Raw genomic sequence first — 19294 nt, 5'->3', positions numbered from 1 at the left:
GAAGATTCCAGTTACTTTGAGCCCTTGTAAATACAGATTTGAATGTTAAGTACAATAATGAAATATTAGCTGTGGTTGCATATTAATTCCATATATTCTGTGATTTACATCCAAGAATTAAGGATTCTTGTAAGTAAGAATACATCCAGGATCAAGCCCAGGCCAAAGGAGTTCCACTTTTAAGAAATACAAGAAAAATATTTCAAAAACATTTAGTATAATGAACATAGCAGTCTCAGGAGGGCAATCTAATGTTAACAAAAGATCTTCTGTATGTACTCCCAAATTAATTGAGATTGCAAACAGAAGATTACTATATAGACAGAAGAAATTTTTGAGTACAGTATTTCATCATGTATTACACCTTAGAGACTTTGAATGTGGTTTTCACATGCAATATACTCTGCATTCACTTCTACATTTAGATTTTCTGGTCAGGGCACATGAAAATATCAAAGTAGTAAAAAACTATGAAATGAAAGGAGAATGTAGATATGCAACAGAATAAACAGTTAAGTAATTAAGTCATCATGCAAGTAATTAGTTGCACAGATAACCTGAACAAATTTTGCAGCTTAGAAAAACATACACCCCTTAAAAAACATTCTATTTCTGCAAGGAAATTAAAAATTCTTTTATGATATTGGAATTACCAGATTTTAAAGTACTACAGGATTTAACATCCAGCTTAAAACAGTTCATAGGTTGTCAACTTTCAAGACATATGTAATCACTGTGATTTAAAAAGAAGAAAGGGTATTCCAATTACTTACCTCACCAGGATGCAACCTATCCCAGTTTTCATTAATGTAGGCCATAAGTTCAAGCTCCGAATCAAAATATTTCTTTTTATGAATAACACTTAGGTTGTAAAGGCATAGATGTGCTATATCTACCCTAGAATATTTGAAAAAAAAAAACAGAAACAAGTATTTTTCTTCCAGTTGCTTTCCTTTGAAAGAATTCAGTAGAAAAGTTACTAGCATGATACAGTTGGAGGAACACAAAGTCTAACTTAAAACACTCAATCCAGACAACACTATGAAGCCTCCTGCAATTTCTCTTCAAGTGATTCCTACTACTTTGCATCTTACTTTCATTTCTAACTCCCTTCATTGTCATGACCATTTTTTAAATTCCAAAACTGGTCTGAACCATGGGATATGTAAGCAACTCTGAATTCATACTTGAACCTATTATAAAATGTGTCAGAATGTGTACTCTGATACTCCCTACATTGGGCTTACATAATACAGCAGGATCTTAAACCTGTAAAAAATACTTAACTTAGATATCTCAAGCTTCACATATATAACAAGTGAGTAGTTGCTTGTTACCTCACTGAACGATCCCAGGAATGAATCCCAAGAGCAGGCAATCACAATATATCTCTACCCTTAAGGATAAACTTAGAAAGTTATCTCTGGTCAAACACACAGCACAAATGACTCGGGAAACAGCTTAAGTGAACAAGTGGATTTCCTTTTTAGCAAGGAGAACCAAAACACCAAAAAGAAACAGAGCATGTGTTCAACTCACCCTTTTTTTTTTAAATTCACACTTACCATCTCAAGGGTAAACGTTTGAGGTATTCTGGTCCAGAACTGCAAACTGAGCAAATGAACGTATAAAACCTAAAAATATACACAGATGTATATGTACATGTGTCTGGGTGGTGGGTGTCCATACACACACACTCTTAGTGTTTTAACAACCCAGCCATATGATATTTCTGAGTCCCTTCATTCTCTTTCTTACATTAGCAACTCCTATAATCTGTGCTGATACCTACTGCGCCAGATACAAAGTACTTCTTCAATTTCATCCTGCTACCACTGTTTCATTCTGCCTGACAAAGCCCCTCAACCTGTGACTGTATCAGTGATGTTCTGTAATGTCCCCAGCACAATCTCTCAAATGCAAAACCCTGTGCACCAGTGCAAACGTGCATTTTAAAGATGCATACATTCCTGGATCCTAACTCAGTTCCAGCAAAATTCACAGATAAAATTTTAATAAATAATGAATGAGATACTCCTTGATTTTCTCTTCTCCTTTGCTCTCTTTATGTGCTGCAAGTGCTCCAAGTTCTTCTTCAAATAAGAGCACAAACTAGCACTCTTTTTTCTGTCCCAACTCCTTACACATGAAGAGAGGATGTAGAGCTCCCCTCAGTCTAAGTATCCCTCCAGCTCTGTCCAACTTTGCACTGTTGGTGCAGGGAACTAACACACACACATATCAAGAGCCCACTGCCAAGCACAGTGTCCACTGTGTGTTAGAGATCAGCCACCTACACTCCGGGAACTTGAGAGCCTTTTTTCCTAACTTACAGGCCCACTGAGGGTGTCTACTCTAAAGCTTCCCATCTCCCAGTTGCCAGCACCTATAGTATAAGGCATTTCCACACAAGTCAGTAACAACTAGAATTCAACTACCCATTAGTTACTTCTCCACCACCCACCACTGCATCCCCTCTTCAACTGAGCGGAGGAACTGCATTTTCCTGGCACCTGAACACAGACTGTATAGTATATAAACTTTTATTCAAAACTCAACCCATTTTTGAAAAATACTGTTTATTATGGATACCTTAATAAAAGCTCAAACATGATATTTCCCTCACATTTTAAATAAAGACAACCATAAAGTACAGCTTAGTTTTCTTACCTGTCACCAAAAAGCATTGGTTTTTGGAGGCACTGCACACAAGCCTCATGAAACCACTGTTTACATTTGCAGCACTGCAACATCTTTAGATACCAGCTTCAACAATGGAAAGAAAAACAAGATGTGTTAAAAATGTTACTGAAAATTGTTTTTTCGTTATGTTTGAATTATATAGGAAGAGATCTTTTGACTCAAACTGATTTTCACAGTTTATAAACCAGTCATCTCTAGAGATGACTTATTTCACTAACATTTAGTAGTTCCATAATGAATTACTTAGAAGAGAGACTAGGAATAATAAAAGACAGCCTAGTAAAAGAATTAAGTTATTAAATTAAGAAAAAAATTAGCTTCCTTGTTATTTTCTAAAGCACAACACAACTGCATTAAGTGAGAAACATTTATTCTGCAGATCCAGCTACTTGAATCCTCAAAAGAAACCTCATAGCTTACAGCTTTTCCTTTTTCAGCTTCTCCCTTGAGAAAAGGAACCATGCAAAACTGACAGTGATGTTTGTGCAAGTCTCAAAATTCTCAAAGCAGAGCTCTGTCCTGTGTGTATGCACTCAAAAACTTCACTGCTTTGTGGGACTCTTTACTTGCCTTGACCTCAAATCTTCAATGCTATCTTATTCATTCACTCATTCATACAGTCACCAGAGTACTCATCTCTACCTGCTTAAGAAGTCCTCTTCTTGCCTTTCTTGTAAAAAAAGAACCAGCAGAGGACTCTGTAATGCCATGAGAGGGGAAAAAAAAAAAATCTTTCCCCTGCCAGTGACTGAAAACCAGGATATGATGTTATGGTAGAATCAGACAGCTGTCTATTCTGACAAGATTTAATAAACTAACCTCTAGGTACATTTATTTTTGTGACAGAGCTAACATCATAAAAATACTGCCTAGAACTGCAAGATCAACAAACAACTCCATGCAAACTCAACACATGAATAGCAGCACCACAAGAAAAAATTCTTGCTCATTTTAGAATGTACTGTGAGGATCTGTGACGATCACATGACAAAATTAAAACAAACCAAAATATTTTATGGGAGTAGAAAAGAAATTAATAATGTATTTCTGTGAAATACACTGTGAAATACCTGAAAAATGTATACTGAATTCAAAATCCCACTTTGCACCCTGTTTCTAATATGTACACACAATAGAAACAGAAACTAACAAGTTCACAAGAAAGTCAGCAAGAAAAGAGTCAGAGTTTTCAGCTACATTAGAGAAAAGTTCTTATATATTATCCATTTACTTACTCTCCAGGTCCTCCACAATAGCAGTAACACTGCTGGACATTGGTTTTATGACCTGCATCCCACTCAAGGTCTGTTGCATTATATGGTAACGTTTGTTTCATGACTTGCAGTGCTTTGGCATTTGGTCCTTTCTTAAGCGCACCACCTCTCTGGGCCAAAGAAAATACATTGGTTTACAAAAAACAGTAATATCTCTGAAAGTTTCAAAGCTTTTAATTTGATTGTAGACAAGTTTTCATAACTTTCAAGTCAAATGCTTTCACCTGCATTTGTTTTAATACTAGCAAGTTTGTTTAAAAGTGAAACATCTTTGATTTCTAAAAATAGAGTTACTTCTCAACATACAAAACCTGCATTCAGATCAAAGATAAAAAATAAATCACTGAAAAAAAACAACCCCGTATCTTGTAACTGTTTCAATTTCAAAACCAAAGATATATGCAATATGAAATGTATTAACATTTTTTTTCTGGAAACACACCTTTGTTGTTGTTGCAAAGACACACTGTCGACAGAGCCATTTATCATCTGAATCAATCACGCTGGCATCAATATTTGGTGTGTGACACAGCTGATGGTAACCTGTATGAAAAATGATCAGCCAAACTGTTAGTAAAATGACACAAGAAGCTTACACAGAATTAACTATACATAATTTTAATGCAACTATAAGGCATTATCCATCATTATGTGCCAAAAACCTGAACAAAAGGATTGGTAACACATTGAAAATGGTCTTTTGAATTTTCTTAATAGAAAAAAATAATCTTGACTTACAGAACAGGTGTTAGTGACTTTAACATGGATTATCATCTTTCACTGAGCTGTTAATAGCCACTACGGGCTACAAAATTTAAGATCTGTTGAGCAGTCAGTCATAGCCGGGAAAATATCCTCCTTTGTGAAACAAATCAAAATATCTTTTAAAATGCAGTAAAATAGAAAAAAAATCTAGTTACCTTGCCCACATTTATCACATATAACCATTTCATTTGGTGCTTCTGAATACTCTTCCTGACATATTGTACAGACCATTTCCCCACTCTCAGTGGCTCCTAGACAAAGACGAGATTGTGTTTTTCAGATTACATCTGCAGTTGGAACAGTTACCACATGTACACCCTTCTTCATAATTTCAGTTACAGATACATGCATTGTAGAAACACATTGTTACAGAGCCAAACTTCTTAAGAAGAACATATTCAGACGTTTTGTACAGACTGTGTTACAAATATTTATATCACTTATGATAAGCTATCAGATATTTACAGGCTTTATATTGCATACAAACTATGCGGCCCATGGTTCCACAACAACGACAATAAAAATTCAGTAACTGAATAAAGAACATAAGTTTAGGCTAGAAACACCTATAAATAAATACTATGTGGACAACTAACAGATCTTTTTTATTTATATTACTTTGTGTTTCTTTCAATGTAAATACATACACACTTAGTATATTTTTTTGACAGGTCTGCCAAAGATGCCTTAAACTGCAATATTACCACTTATTACTACTTATACATATCTGCAAGCATACAAAAGCACACAGTTACAGCAGAGGTAAGGGTTTCCCCCTTACCTCTAAGTTTGCAAGTAAGTTTGCAAAATGGAAACAAAACTATATCTTGCTCCATTTATACCACATACCACTGTAACAGTTTACTAAAATACAAGCTTCTTAATTACAGAATATTCTGAGTGGGAAGGGATCCATAAAGATCATCAACTTGAAATTTTCTCATATTCATTAACTTTTGACAGTTAGGATAAATCAATCAGAAATCATAAGCTAGTACTATACAGAAGAACAGCTTCTTTTTAACAAGCTTCAAGAAATAAAGCAGTTGATGTTTTACTATTACAAATACAAAGCTTCTCCTTTAAGTAGACTGTGTTTAACTTAAACATCAAGAATCAGCGAGAGCCAGAGCAGATTTCCATTGCTTTTGTACAAGGAGGAAATTGTACCTGATTTTCATAAGAGATTATCATGAACGATTCAATATCATTGGTTATAAAAATATTAACTACTCTCCAAATGTCTGAAAACCAAAAATGTATTATACAATATGTGCCTCATTTTGTAACTGCACATTTCTTTATATCACATAAATACACCAAAATCTGTAATGGTTTCGTATGTGCAACAATTATGAAAAACATGACAAAATATCAAAACTCTGTTCAAACCCCACATATGGGAAAACAAACAAACAAAAAAAAGTACCCAACCCAAAACAAAACAACTTCAATGACAGTTTTTTGGAAATATTTTTTTTCTTGTTTGCCTAATTTTTGATCCTGGATCACATTAAATTATATCACTCCTTAGGATGAAAGAATATAATCATGTATTTTAACAGATACAGTAATCTAAACAAGTAAGATACAAAAAAATTACTACTTCATGGAAGTTCTTGCCTGTTTGTATGTCCTTCCAGAGAACCCAGGATTTGGAACTGTCTTCAAATATAATGAAGCAGTTCTGTTTCAGTTTGTTTATCTGAAAAACAGAAATACAGTGGAAGCCATGAGTAAAAGGACTAAACAGAAGAATGTCTTTAATATCACATAAGTGAGACAATAATACTGCAATTTTCAACAATATACGATACTTTTAAGACTCCAGTGAAGTTAAAAGACGTGTTTACCTTTTTGATAGTTCCAAGATAAAACAAGCCATCTGACCATCTAGCTAGGACATCCTGACCTTCCTCAAATTTACAAAATGGCTTTTTAGCTTTCTGTCCATCTTGTAACGACAGCTTGGCCAGAGATGCTGAGGTCTTATGGCTGCGACGTAAAGGAGACCGCTTATGGACCAGTGAATTACCCACCGCTGTAGAGTCTCTAAAGAAAGTCAAGCAAGAGAAGAGGTAACCAGAATTAGGTTAAAAGAACCATGCATTTTAAATATCAATATGACTGACTCTAGAACTTCAGGCAGCAAAAGACCTGCTCGTGATTTCAGACTTTACACACCTTTAGTACCAGTGCCTCTGCTACTATACAAGTGTACAAAATCTGAAAGGGACAAGTTTATAGAAAGAAAAGTGTTCTATGAAATCACCTAATGTAAATGTGGATGGGGATACACAAAGTTTCCAGCTCAGAGACTCTTCATAAAATCACCAGAAGCATTGAAAAACATATCAGAAATATTCAATGCAGAATTACTTATGCAAAACTCAAATCACTGCCAGTTTTCTAAAATTCCAAGGCAGCTAAAAAGGTCCTACGCCAATTCTAACTGCATTACCTTGTTAGGGAGAGTACAAGTTGAACATTTTGCTGACTCAAGGTAAATACTAACAGAGGTACCTCCCCCACAGAAACATGCCTTGCCACTAAGCATAGCTGTAGAGCTTTCCAGCACAGGGAGAATTTTTACGTGTTAAATTACTTATGTAAAATAGATTTTCCTCTGTTAGAAGAGTAGGAAATAATAAGGAAGGACAAACAACAAATCTTGCAACCTTTCTTCATAGACGAAACCCAAAATTGTAAGTTATTTGTATCAATAAGCATTTTTCCTCCTATATTCCACAATATATAGCCTATTTACATGTAAGTGTGAATATGCTTTTGTCAGACTAGCTGTCAAACACTACATTCCAATTAAAGGAGTAAAATATAGAAAATTATAGAACAGGACCAGACAGTGCACAAGGAAGAATCTTCATAAGTAATAGGCAGAATTTGAGACCATGTAATAAAGTTACCACTTGTATATCCAAATGTATTTTCTCTAGAAACTAAATGTATGTGTAACTAGGATGCAAACACAAGGACAGATTAGGGATTTAAATAGGATACAGTCAATTGAAGAGCAGTTTCACCACACTCAAGATATCTTAGGTACATTATCAGCACCAGAAACATTTTAATTAATCTCAGAGCAACAACAAAAGCAGTAAATTATTCAGTGTTCCATATAGTTTGAGAATTGCTATACAGATATTCAAGAAGTTGCTCTACAGTTCCAAAGAGAAAGGACTCTTCTCTCAGAAGAATTTACTATTCACATTTAATATGACAATAAAATTGGAAACGTAATGTCTTAAAATACCATATTAAACACTTTAAACCAAGAAGGTTAGGCACAAGAAAATCAGCTGTTTTAAGCGTATTTATAATCAGTGTGCCAATAAACAACAACTTGGCAGTAAGAGCAGCTATAATGGGCCTCTAGCATCCTTATGCAAAACTGGGTCACCAATTTAAGTCCTGCTTGATCCCAAATACAAAGATATTCAGATGGGTGACTAGGGAAGACCAGAAGAACAAAAAAACCCTTTGGCTTGCTTCACAGCTGACACCTTGTCACTTCATCTGACATCCTTCATTTATGCATCAGAAAACTAAACTGTCATTTCCTCTTCTCTTCATGGTGCAGTAACAGTTTTCAGACCCACCACGCAGCCAGATTTCCCAGAGAAGGAATCTTACCAGTTCTGCTGCTTCTTACACAAAGCTAATTCAACTTACTGCTGCTTTTCCTCAGCTCTACTCTAACCTCTGATAAATGGGATGGGATAAATGCAGCATTCAAAACACATTTACAATAATAGAGCAAAAGCATGCCAGCCCAAAACACTTATTTTTTGCTTTCTCAGCATTAACATCTCATTTACAATTGTTTTGTTAGAACCACTCTCAGAGAGGTTCAAAGATTTTCTTCCCAATTTTTTTCTAGGGTTTAACACCCTAGAAAAAGCTACATTAGCCTAGCTAGGCTAGCCTAGAAATAGCTAGCTACTCCTGCTACAAGGCAACAATGTTTGTTCTTCTTTTCCAGTACTTGAAAAAATGTGTGAAAGATCTCGTACTGAATACACAGACACTAATTTGTTTACCATAAACAGTACAGATTATCACTTAAACAACTATATTTTAAATTTATATTTTAAAAAAGTCTTCAAAAGCATTCTTTTAAGTACATAAGCTTGTCTTGCAACTCCATTGAAATAATAATAAAAAGAGTGTGCATCATCTTCTGGCACAAAACACTTAAATTAGTCTATACATTAACTTATACAGCAGCATAAATTCACAATAGCAGCTTCAGACCCTGAAGAACCTTGTTGATACACAGTAAAGATGTGAGCCAGTAAACCAGACACTTCTCTATTGTCCACACTGCTCTCTTTGTAAGTGATGGCAGTGCTGAAGTGATGACTAAACAGCTCATGAAGCAGCTCCTGCTGTGGCAGTTTATGGTTTATCTCAGAGACTGAAAATAGGGTTAGTTATCACAATAGGCTAACAGTAGCTTAACAGTTGCTTTCCACATGGATAGGAAGTTTCTCTCCAGGGAAACATTCCCTCAATGTTTTTGATGGAGATTAAGTAGGAAGAGCTAGTGTTTTAACAAGTTGACTTTAATGAACAGGTCATAAGTTACTTAAAGTAGATGTCTCTAAAGTATCTTCTGAAATCACTGCACAAGAAATGCAGTTCAGACCAGTGTAAAAGCTACATGCATAAAATCTTCCTAAGTTGCCCATCTGTCTTGTCACAGCTCTATCTGTTGTAAGTGGAATGCCAAAAAGTCACACCTACCATTAAAATAAAACTTTTGCTGGAAGTTAAAATGCAAACTGAATTTCAAAATTGGCAAGTAAGAAGTTAAAGGTTCCACTTGGTCCAGAAACTTGCTTTCCAGTCTCCCCTAAAGTTAGCTTTATAGCACCTTCATACCGTATTATTTATTGCTAACAACAAAATTAGTAACCTTGAAATAACAATTTCCCCACCATCTTAAGCACTTCTGTTCAAGAACTTTTAATTGCACAATATCCAACAGATGCACTTTTAAAAAAAATCTTATCCAATATAAAGATCTACTTTATCTCATTTAACTTGCACAACCAAGCTACACTGTATGTCATACAGCATGAATGGCTTTTCATTTATTATTCAATACTAAGTATGTTGTGCTCTATTCTTACTCTAGCACTTAAAATGCAAAACAAAAAAAAAAAGTACTTATACACCCATACAATATTTCAAAAGTTAGTGGTGACAGTAAGTAAAATGAGTCTACACACTGACATATGTTTGAAAATAGAAATGCACTTCTGCCCTTTCTTGAGTAGATGTCAAAGTACTGAAAATGCTCACTGATTTTTCACCTTGAAGTCTAGACCATAGCCACAGATATTCTCAAGCAAGACAGGCAGAAGAATACCTTCTATTCATCTACTTAATGAATTAGTTTATAATATGTTGCAGAAGCAGGAGCTAATTGTCATTGTCAACAGGAATGGCAAACTCCCTCCCAAAGTAAACTACTTAAATCAGTCTGCTATGTGAACCACAAGCAGTTACTATGCATGGCATTGTATTGATCAAAATTAGAGTTGTTAGTTTTGACTCAGTTGTAACTCTAACCTCTTTATTAGTAGTTAGAAAATTTTGGTGTTCGTTTGGTGCCTTTACTCCTCTATCCCTACAGCAACCCTACGGAAGGAAGAAGTGGAAAAACTGAGGGTAAAGATGTGAAGAGGATGGAGGATTAAAAAGACTGAGCGTTCTCGTTTCCACATGTCTTTTTCTTAAGATCACTCACACTGCTGTACTCCTTCAGTCTCAACAACTGCTGTGAAAAAACTTCTGTTAAGAACTCCCTTGACAGTTTTAGGGTTTTTTTCCCAGCCATCTCAGTTCACTGATCTGTTTCACAGAATGTTTTTTAAGCACAACTAAAAAATGCAAACAATCAACCTGGGACACAAACTCCCTCAGCTGGCACTGCGTGACTGCATGACTGAACTACAGTCAGGTTCACCAACAATCCATTAAATTTCAGGAAACTTCTTCCAGAAGGGCTGTCTCATTCACAAAGGCTGTAACTGTAACAGATGATAGCTACCCAACCAGCACAGAAAGGTTTTGGAAGCATTAAAGATACTAAGTGCTCAAAGAATATTGAGGAAATTTTAATCCAGTGAGAAAACTCAAAGTGGGAAAAATAAGGGAATTCAGACTAGAAATCACACACAGAGCATTCTACTAAGACAACTCACACAGTTTTAGAATCGATCTCAAAACTGGAAATGTTATATTGCACAGAAAAGGAAAATATAGTGAAAGAACTTATGATAACTACAAATAATCACTTCAAATTCTGGAAATATGATGTTACTGCTGATTAATCACAATTTTTTTTTCTGAAGTTGCAAGCTAGCCTTTTATTACCTTTATTAGAGAAAAATGAACTATGAAGAAGTTGTAAGATGATGTAAAATACCAGCAGTCTGTTCTTCTCTCCTTAAAACAGGAGAGTTAACATCTCACATGGAAAGAGGGGACTGGAGGTCTATCAAGGGCTCAGAACACACAAAATGCATGGCAGTTTCACACACGGCTTATCCAATGCAGCAGCTTGCTCCCTTCCCAGCAGCTCTGCAATAACAAGCTGGCTTCTCCATTAGCTTTCTATTCAGTTTTCTTTCCCTTAATGTGGATTCACTGACTGATATTTCAAACAAATATCACCAGATCACAGAGAGATCTGGTGACTAAACAAGCCAGGTAAGCAACAAGTGCTCACAGCTAGAAGGCAGTAGGAAAGGGAAATTAATCTTTTCTGAGAGTAATAATCTTAGCTTGTTTACCCAGCTCCACATAACCAAGCTAAGGCCATATTTCTACATAGCCTGCAATTTGGATCTAGTACCTATGTTAGCAGCTGGAGAGATGTTAGATCCTAGTCACATTTCTTCCTTTCCCCTTCTCCACTATTTATGAGATCTTGTAACAACCATTATCTGTTCACCATGGCAAATATACCTTCCTCTTCCAAACAAAAAGATTCTACTGGGCCAAGAAGCCAGTCAAAATTAAGAGGATAAGTCAAACTTAACTTCCTCCACCCCAGCCCAGGTCCAAACTTCAGATCAGAGTAAATCAATTGATAACAAAAAAGAAAAAAAAAAAAAAAATCACTTTTCATAATACCACGATTATTGCAACAGTCACTGTTCAATTACACATGAACAGGCTATTATATTAGTACACTGCCATTAACTTCTAGTATGCAAAGAATCGAGTACAAATCCAGACTACAGTCTATCCTCTACCATACTTCATAGACTGAAATAAATATTGCCTTTCCAATGTGCCATATCACAAAACATCTACAAAACACACTCGAAGTTCCTTATCTTTACACTATTTTGCATGTTGGTATGAACAAAAGCCAACTGTACTAAAGAAGGGCAAAGGGACTCTAGTCTAGGCATCCCTCAGTCTAGAAAAGTACAGTAATGATCGGGGGATAAGAAATACACTGTCAAAATTACTTTCAGTTTTAAGCCTTGTTTAGGATAATACAATAATTCAGGGTAGAAAAGTTCTCATGAATTCTCTACCTGAGCATAGCATCAGCCATGAGGTCAAACCAGGTGGCCACACAAGTACCCTGGACCCCTGTTCCACTGCTGAACAGCCACCCTGGGGAAGGGGGGATGTTCCCTCCCCAACAGAATCTCTCTTTTTCCAATGTAGGCATGTTACCTCTTGTCCTCCTGCCAAGCACCACCGTGAAGAGACTAATTCCATCACACTAATTTTCTCATAGGAGCTGGAAGGCTGCTACTATGCCTCCCTGAAGCTGAATGAACCTGGTTTCCTAAGGCCCCTCTCACAGGGCAGGCACTCCAGTCCCTGACTGTCTTGGGGGCACTAAACTTACCTAGTTTGATGTCTCTCTCAGTGGCAGCGAAAACACAGCATTCTATCAGGATGCTGTCTAACAAACTTTGTGTAGAAGGAAATAATCACTTCCCCTCAGTCTTCTGTTATAGGCCAGGACACCACTTGCCTTAGCTCACAGGACACAGCGCTGGCTTGTATTCTGCCTTCTGCTAGTCAGATCCCCAGCCACTCTTGCAAAGCTGACCCCCAGCCAATCTTAGCCTGTGGTTCCTTCTTCAGACGCAGGACTTTGCTTTCTGATCTGTTGAATTTTAGAAAGTTCATGCTCAATCTCTTTCTTCAGCCTTGCTGAAACTGAGGTTGGACAAGGTTCTCCCCATGTTCAAAAACCCTGCCATTTTTAACACAGAAGGTGGTCAGGCTGTTCAGGCCATGATCTATCTTTGGTGACTGGAACTAGTCATCACCTTTCCATGCACTCAGAAACATCCTTCAGGAAGAATTCATTACTTCAATAATGACCAAAGTGAAGGTAACCAGCCTGTGGTTCCCTGGGTTGAACTCTCAGCCCTTTCCAAATATGGGTGGTAACATTTGCCATTTTCTAACCATTATGGATCAGCCCTGTTCTCTATAACCTGCTACTGTAAGAAAGAGCCCTACAAGAACATCACACAGTTCTTGGTGCTCTTGAAATTAGCCTGGTTCCATGGGCCTACATGAGTTGAGTTCACATTTGTTCAAACACGTGCAGCAAGCCAATTCATAGGCCACTCAAGCAAAGCTTAACAAAACCACCAGGGATAGAAGTTAAAATATTTAAGGCAGAGCAACTTTGTTCTACCAATGATTTCAGGGTAACCATTCTGTATAAGCTGCTCCTTGTCAATAAGATGGGAAATTGTAACTTGCTTGTTCTCAGCTTTACCCAGTCAATGCTAATGCCACCCATGATGACCAAATGTGATTTTCACATAAAACATTCCTACCCCAATAGGGTGGGTGGCTTTGGTAAAGGTTTTAATTCTTTGAAAGGGCCTTACATTTTGGCAATGTTTTTTTTCCTCTGAATTATTCTGTCTGCTTAGACTCTTTAAGGAACTCTCCAGTTATCACAGAATATCTTTTCATTAATGAGGTTTTTAAGAAGATCCATGCTTTCAAAAGTATATATCACATTACCTGACAAAAGTAATAAATTTTGCTTCTAAAAAATAACAACTTGGTAATAAAAACTACGTGAGGCCTATTAATCTGTTAGCAGTTAGGTCTATTAATCGGTTACATCTCAGAAAGAAGTTTAGCCAGAAGACTGAGGAGAAGTGACTATTTCCTTCTGCACAAAACTTGTTCAACAGCATCTAGATAAAATACTGTGGGGTTTTGTTCTCTGACCCTGTGACATATGGCTGTCCTTAACAGGACTGATGCACACTATTAAAAAGAGGTAATCACCTGGATAACTGTACTTTTATGTTCATACTACAATCATTTGTGATTTTGTTTTTACTTGATCACATTCTCCCTCAAGAAATCTTAAATAACTAGAAGTGTTTTAATTCTATTTGCTATAAATAGTGGAAGTATTAGAGCTCAAAAGATCATTACAGAATAACATATTGCCCTACATATTTACTAGGTAGGGAAATAGGACAGGGCAGTTGTGTACTGCAAGAGCCATTTGTTTGGGATTGGACCATGTGTTTGTATGCAAAGAGAAGAGGCAGAAGGTACAGGGAGAGACCAGCGGTACCGGGTCACAAGACACCTTTTAAGATCAGAATTTCTCTTAATTGTATCCTCAGCACATCTGTGAATACAGCAACTGTCTTTTGGGTTTCTCCAGTACCCAAATTCATTACACACAGCAACACACCTAAGGGAGTATGAGCATGCATCCAGCAATGAAAGAGGTAACAGACAATATGTTGACTTGCTCTGGGAGAAGCGGGAAAGAAAAAGTATTTCAGAGCTGACCAAAAGCCCATAGTGATAAGTTTTCTTCTTTAAGGTTAGTCTACAAGAGCAGCAACCTTTGTAAGCAACCCACAGAATTAAAAAAATAAACAGATCTGAGATGTAAGTAAAGTAGTATTACCCTCAGAGATATTTAGTGAATGAAGTATGTCCAGACTCATCAGGAATGCTCTCATCATTACCTCTCCTTCTCTCAGAGGAAGTTAAGCTTCTTGATTTCACTCCACCATGGAGATTACATCCCCAGCAATACCTGTGGTTTTGTAATTCTCCTGTTGTGTTTTGCTCAAAGACACACTTCCCCTCCGTTTCCGGCAAGGAAGGCCTGTAAAGAAGGTGAAACCAACTCTACAGCAAGGCCAGTGGCCGGTCACACGAAAACCACTGTCAATTCACAAACTAAGAGAAGATTCATATTGGCTTCTGGTCACATGTGCTTCTAGTCATATCTCCAAGCTTCCTCCCCCACAACTCACATGAGTAGCACAAAATATGCTTTCGTGACTCTGTATTAATTCATATCCATCTCTAGGGAATACAGAAATCCACTGTCTGCTAGGAAATTAACTGGAACTTATTTGTTACAGCTGCTCTTCTCATAAATTTCACCTGATCTCCTGGTGCAGGGAATGACAAACATAACGATACTAACTACCAATACATATCTCTTTCACTCATTAAAAAATGCATATAAACTGCTGACTAGCCATATTAAGCCACGTGAAAAGGAATTACATCTGATTTAAAATTCCTTCCAGAACAGAAAAAGCAAGTTGTTGAGAAGCCACACACCTATATCTGACCAAAAAAGGGTTAACTGTGGAATAAATTACTAAATTATACTCTCAGTACAGATCCACATTTCACAGCTTGCAGCTCCTTGCAAAGGATCATTTTCACTATATTATGCATCTCCTTTCATACTTTCAATCTTTGTTTTCTCTTATCCTCCTTTAAATGAAAAGCTATGGACTCATTAACCCGTATTCTAAAAATACAGAAACTAAACTCCCCCCCTTTTAACCTCAAATGGTTTCAAATTAAACGCAATTTGAGCTCTCAAAAAAAAGGACAAACATTGCCGGGTTAACTTTTACCAACGTGACTACAGATCAAAAGTAAAAAAACTACAGGGAAAACGTTTTGTTACTATCGCACACTTTGGCCGGTGTATGTGTATTTCATTGATCATGTTCCCTTACACTGAGCCAGGAGAAAACCATGTCATTATCCATTACCACGTTTGACCTTTTAAAGTTATGATGAGCTGGGCCTATCACAAATTCCAGAAACAACCATAATGGCACACTGCTTTCCTGGCAGAGCCTTTCACTTAATTACGAAGGCCCCCCACTTCTAACACCACCCTGATACTTCATGGACGAACAACAACCCCTCGTATTTCAACACTAATATCAGTGTCCAGAGCATCCAGCACAGAACCATATTGTTCTCTTTCACTAAAAGAGGTATCAGCCCATTCCTTCTACAGAATTCAATACCAAAAAAAAGAAACTGCATTACCGCACATCCTTTCAGCCAGCAACAGTTACCACATTTTAGTGGACCAAAAACCTACCGTGCACATTCAAATCGTCAAGACTGACAGAAATTAGGAGGAAAGACACTGCAAACAAACAAGCAAACAAAACAAAAAATCCCACAAAAAATCCCAAACCAACAAAAAAAAAAAACCCAAAAAAACCAAAACCAAAGTTACCAGCGAGCACCACTACTTCTTTGTGCTGCTCTCTTCGCACTCGAGCAAACGCAGCCTACTCGGACAATATCCTTAAAGGAGAAGATGAAAACGCAGCTGGCGCGAGGCTGATGGCACCACACCGCTGCAGCCCCGGCCCCGCCGGCCGGCCCGCTGCCTGCCTCCCTCCCTTTGTTTTGGTCACGGAGGAGCACCGCTGACCCTCACATTCGCCTGCCGGCGGCCGCTCGAAGGGAGCTCCCTCCCCCTCCCCCCCAGGCCTCGGGGCCCCCGGCGCCGGAGCAGGCCCCTGGCAGCGCTCCCCGCCGCGGCGCTGGGCTGCGGCACCGGCGGCCCGGAACGCGGGGATCGCGCCCCCCTCCACCGCGCGGCCCGGCCGCCCCTCCCTCCCCCCACCCCTCACCTCATTCGGTCTCTCCAGTGGTGCCAACCGCCTCATACAGGGAAATCGGCGAGCTCGGGAGCCTCCCCCGGCGGCGCGGCGCGGTGCGGCCTGGCGCTCGGTGCGCGGCGAGCCCCCCGGGCGCGGACCCGCGGCGGAAGGCGGCGGGGGACGGTCAGACCCCCCTCACGGGCAGCCCGGCCCCGGCGCAGCCCCTCGCCATTTTTGTTTCCCGCGGAGGAGGCGCTGGTGCATTCTGGGAGCACAAAGAGCTGCGGCCCCGCCCCGGCGGCCCCGCCTGCGCCGGCAGCGCCGGGGGCGGGCGCGGGGCGCCGCGGCGGAGGGACACAGCTCAGGCGGGTTTGCGCCACTGGTGAACAAAGAGGGACTACTTTAGGCGTCCTCGCCCGACGCGGATCTGTGCGCGCCGCCGGGGCTCGTTTCGGCAGTGCCCCTCATTGTTCCCGCCGCACCTGAGGGCAGCCGGCCGTGGCCTGGCTCCGGCGCTCCGCGGGCTGCTCGCCTGGGGTCCGGGGGAGCTCTCCGCCTTGCTGGGGGCCGGCCCTGCCCTGCCCTGCCCTGCCCTGTGGAATGACCTTGCGTCCACCTACTCGCCCGGCTGGTCGGCGAGGCGAGGCCAGGCCCGGCCCAGGTACCGGAGGCTGCCGCGGCCGGCCCGTGTGCAGCGCAGTGAGCAGTGTGCTTCTCAGCGCTGACACCGCGATGCTGCCATTTTAGGAGATGAGCTGAACCTCAGTTCCAGCTGTTAGCAGCAGCTGTATTAGCTCAGCTGATGGAACAGGCTGAACAGGGAGGTCATGGAGTCTCCATCTGGGTTCCTTCAAAACCCACCTGGGCACGTTTCCGTGACTTGCGCTAGCTGACTCTGCCTTCGCGGACGGCTCGGACTAGATGATCTCCCGACGTCCTTTTCAACACTAACAATTCTCTGATTCTATGAAATAGGTTTTTTCTTTTCCGTCATTGTGTTTTGCAGTTGTTCAGACTCCAGTGCTGGGCCAGTCTCTGTGGTGCCCATGGTTAAGCACAGCAATTGCCTAATACAGTGGTAATAAACACTATAAAGCTTGTCCTAACCCCGTAAGGGTGTTTGCTGTGTGCAGCTCAGGCCTGCACAGCACCAGAATGCAAGTGCTCCCTGGATCAGATCTCCACTGGTGTCATAGACTCTTGGGAATGGCTGAACTAAGAATGACTGGATGGTGAATTCAAGATTCCAATCTCTCTCCTGCTCAAACTGCCCAAGTTCTCAAAGCCATCTTTCCTCTTGAAAAAAGCCGCTGAAACTAAGATACTGAATCAGTTTGCCATCCCTGGAAAGAGGCACAGGGAGGGAAGCCTAGGCAGAGCACTGGAGTACAGGTTAGTCTGGCCAGTTCCTAGTTACAATAGAATAAAACACTATTTATCATCAAAATCTCTTGTTCAGAGTTGTTTTAAATACAACTTTGAGGGTATACTTCTCCCCTGAATGCACTAACTATGTACTGGTCAGAAGTCGTGATGATCTGCTAATAACAGACTTGGAGAACACAAAGAGCCCTGGCTGCTCTTCACAGATTTTCATGTACAGTGGTCAGCAGTCAGGTACTGCTGGTGCTAAAGGCAAAGGGTCACAGCAGATGAAAGAAAATTAGACTCAATCTGAAGTATATCCACATACAAATTCTTTTTTTTAAATCACAGCAGTGGTGTGAGAACCAATGTTCAGCTAAGTTAAAAAGCAAACTTTCTAGTCAGCAACAGAGCAAATGTCAATAATTGGCTACACCACAGCTTCCTTTTTAAGTGTCATACTTGGAAAATCTTACCAGCCTGTTGTCCTCCTGTATCTTTAAAATTAATCTTGTCAAAGTAGAGTCACTCACCTGTAATGTAAATTGTTTGTTTCACCACTAGCACCAAACCCCCATGAACTCAACACAAAATCTTCTGACAGGCAAGACGTGCCAGCTCTACCCTCCTTGTCCTTAAAATATGGTTTCCAGAAGGAGATTGCAGAATTTCGGTGCAGAATTACAGACCTGCATGGCCCCATCCTACCCATAAAGCACCACTTGTCACAAAGTTAGGAGTTGCTGCTGGAGTAGCATTATCTGAGGCAGCACAAAAAGAAACCAGGAATCCAGGAAACCAGGATTTCTCATACATTATATGAGAATAATTAGGGTTTGATAAACTGGTTAGTTCACTATCACAAGGATTGCATTAGTTAGGCCAGAATGTACCCCCAAAGCCAAAGCTTGTTACCATTAGCCTTATTGCTACAAACGGCAGACTATGAGTATTTTACCACAACCTAAATTCCATGTAATTCTCCTGTAATATCCAAGGAGAGCAATATGAGCTCATAGCCAAACACACACAAAAAAACCCCTAAGCTTTGTTTCCTTTAAACTCGGCTATTACTGATAGCTAGAAAGATTCCAAGCTCTATACCTCCCACATGGACACCTCATTCCACACCAGCTTTATTTAGTAACTCATCCTATAACATCCTTTTTTATCACCTTAACAAGTCATTAAATTTCCATCTGACAGGAAGCCCCTTTCCAGAGCATAAGCTGTGTGACTCCTACCCATCTGATC

At 39.5% G+C, this 19294-nt stretch overlaps 1 protein-coding gene across 2 annotated transcripts in view; it reads right to left on the bottom strand.

Moving 5' to 3' along the window:
• Positions 1 to 16957, bottom strand: part of MTF2 (metal response element binding transcription factor 2) — a 28009-nt gene extending 11052 nt beyond the window's left edge. Inside the window, exons 1-9 of one of the 2 annotated variants that reach the window (XM_085068080.1) lie at positions 16706 to 16957; positions 6596 to 6794; positions 6366 to 6447; positions 4898 to 4993; positions 4420 to 4520; positions 3939 to 4087; positions 2671 to 2766; positions 1566 to 1634; positions 774 to 897 (exon numbers count right to left, since the gene is read on the bottom strand). In XM_085068080.1, coding sequence (XP_084924206.1) covers positions 774 to 897; positions 1566 to 1634; positions 2671 to 2766; positions 3939 to 4087; positions 4420 to 4520; positions 4898 to 4993; positions 6366 to 6447; positions 6596 to 6794; positions 16706 to 16710 — 921 coding nt within the window. In that variant the 5' untranslated portion in view covers positions 16711 to 16957. The remainder of the gene's footprint in view (positions 1 to 773; positions 898 to 1565; positions 1635 to 2670; positions 2767 to 3938; positions 4088 to 4419; positions 4521 to 4897; positions 4994 to 6365; positions 6448 to 6595; positions 6795 to 16705) is intronic. The other variant, XM_085068081.1, reaches the window with a different exon arrangement.
• Positions 16958 to 19294: the final 2337 nt, after the last annotated feature.

This window comes from Lichenostomus cassidix, chromosome 8 (assembly GCF_008360975.1).
Source record: "Lichenostomus cassidix isolate B80296 chromosome 8, HeHo_3.0, whole genome shotgun sequence".
Taxonomy (NCBI): Eukaryota; Metazoa; Chordata; class Aves; order Passeriformes; family Meliphagidae; genus Lichenostomus; species Lichenostomus cassidix.
Note: the sequence above shows the minus strand (reverse complement) of the source record. Positions and strands in the feature narration are given on the sequence as shown.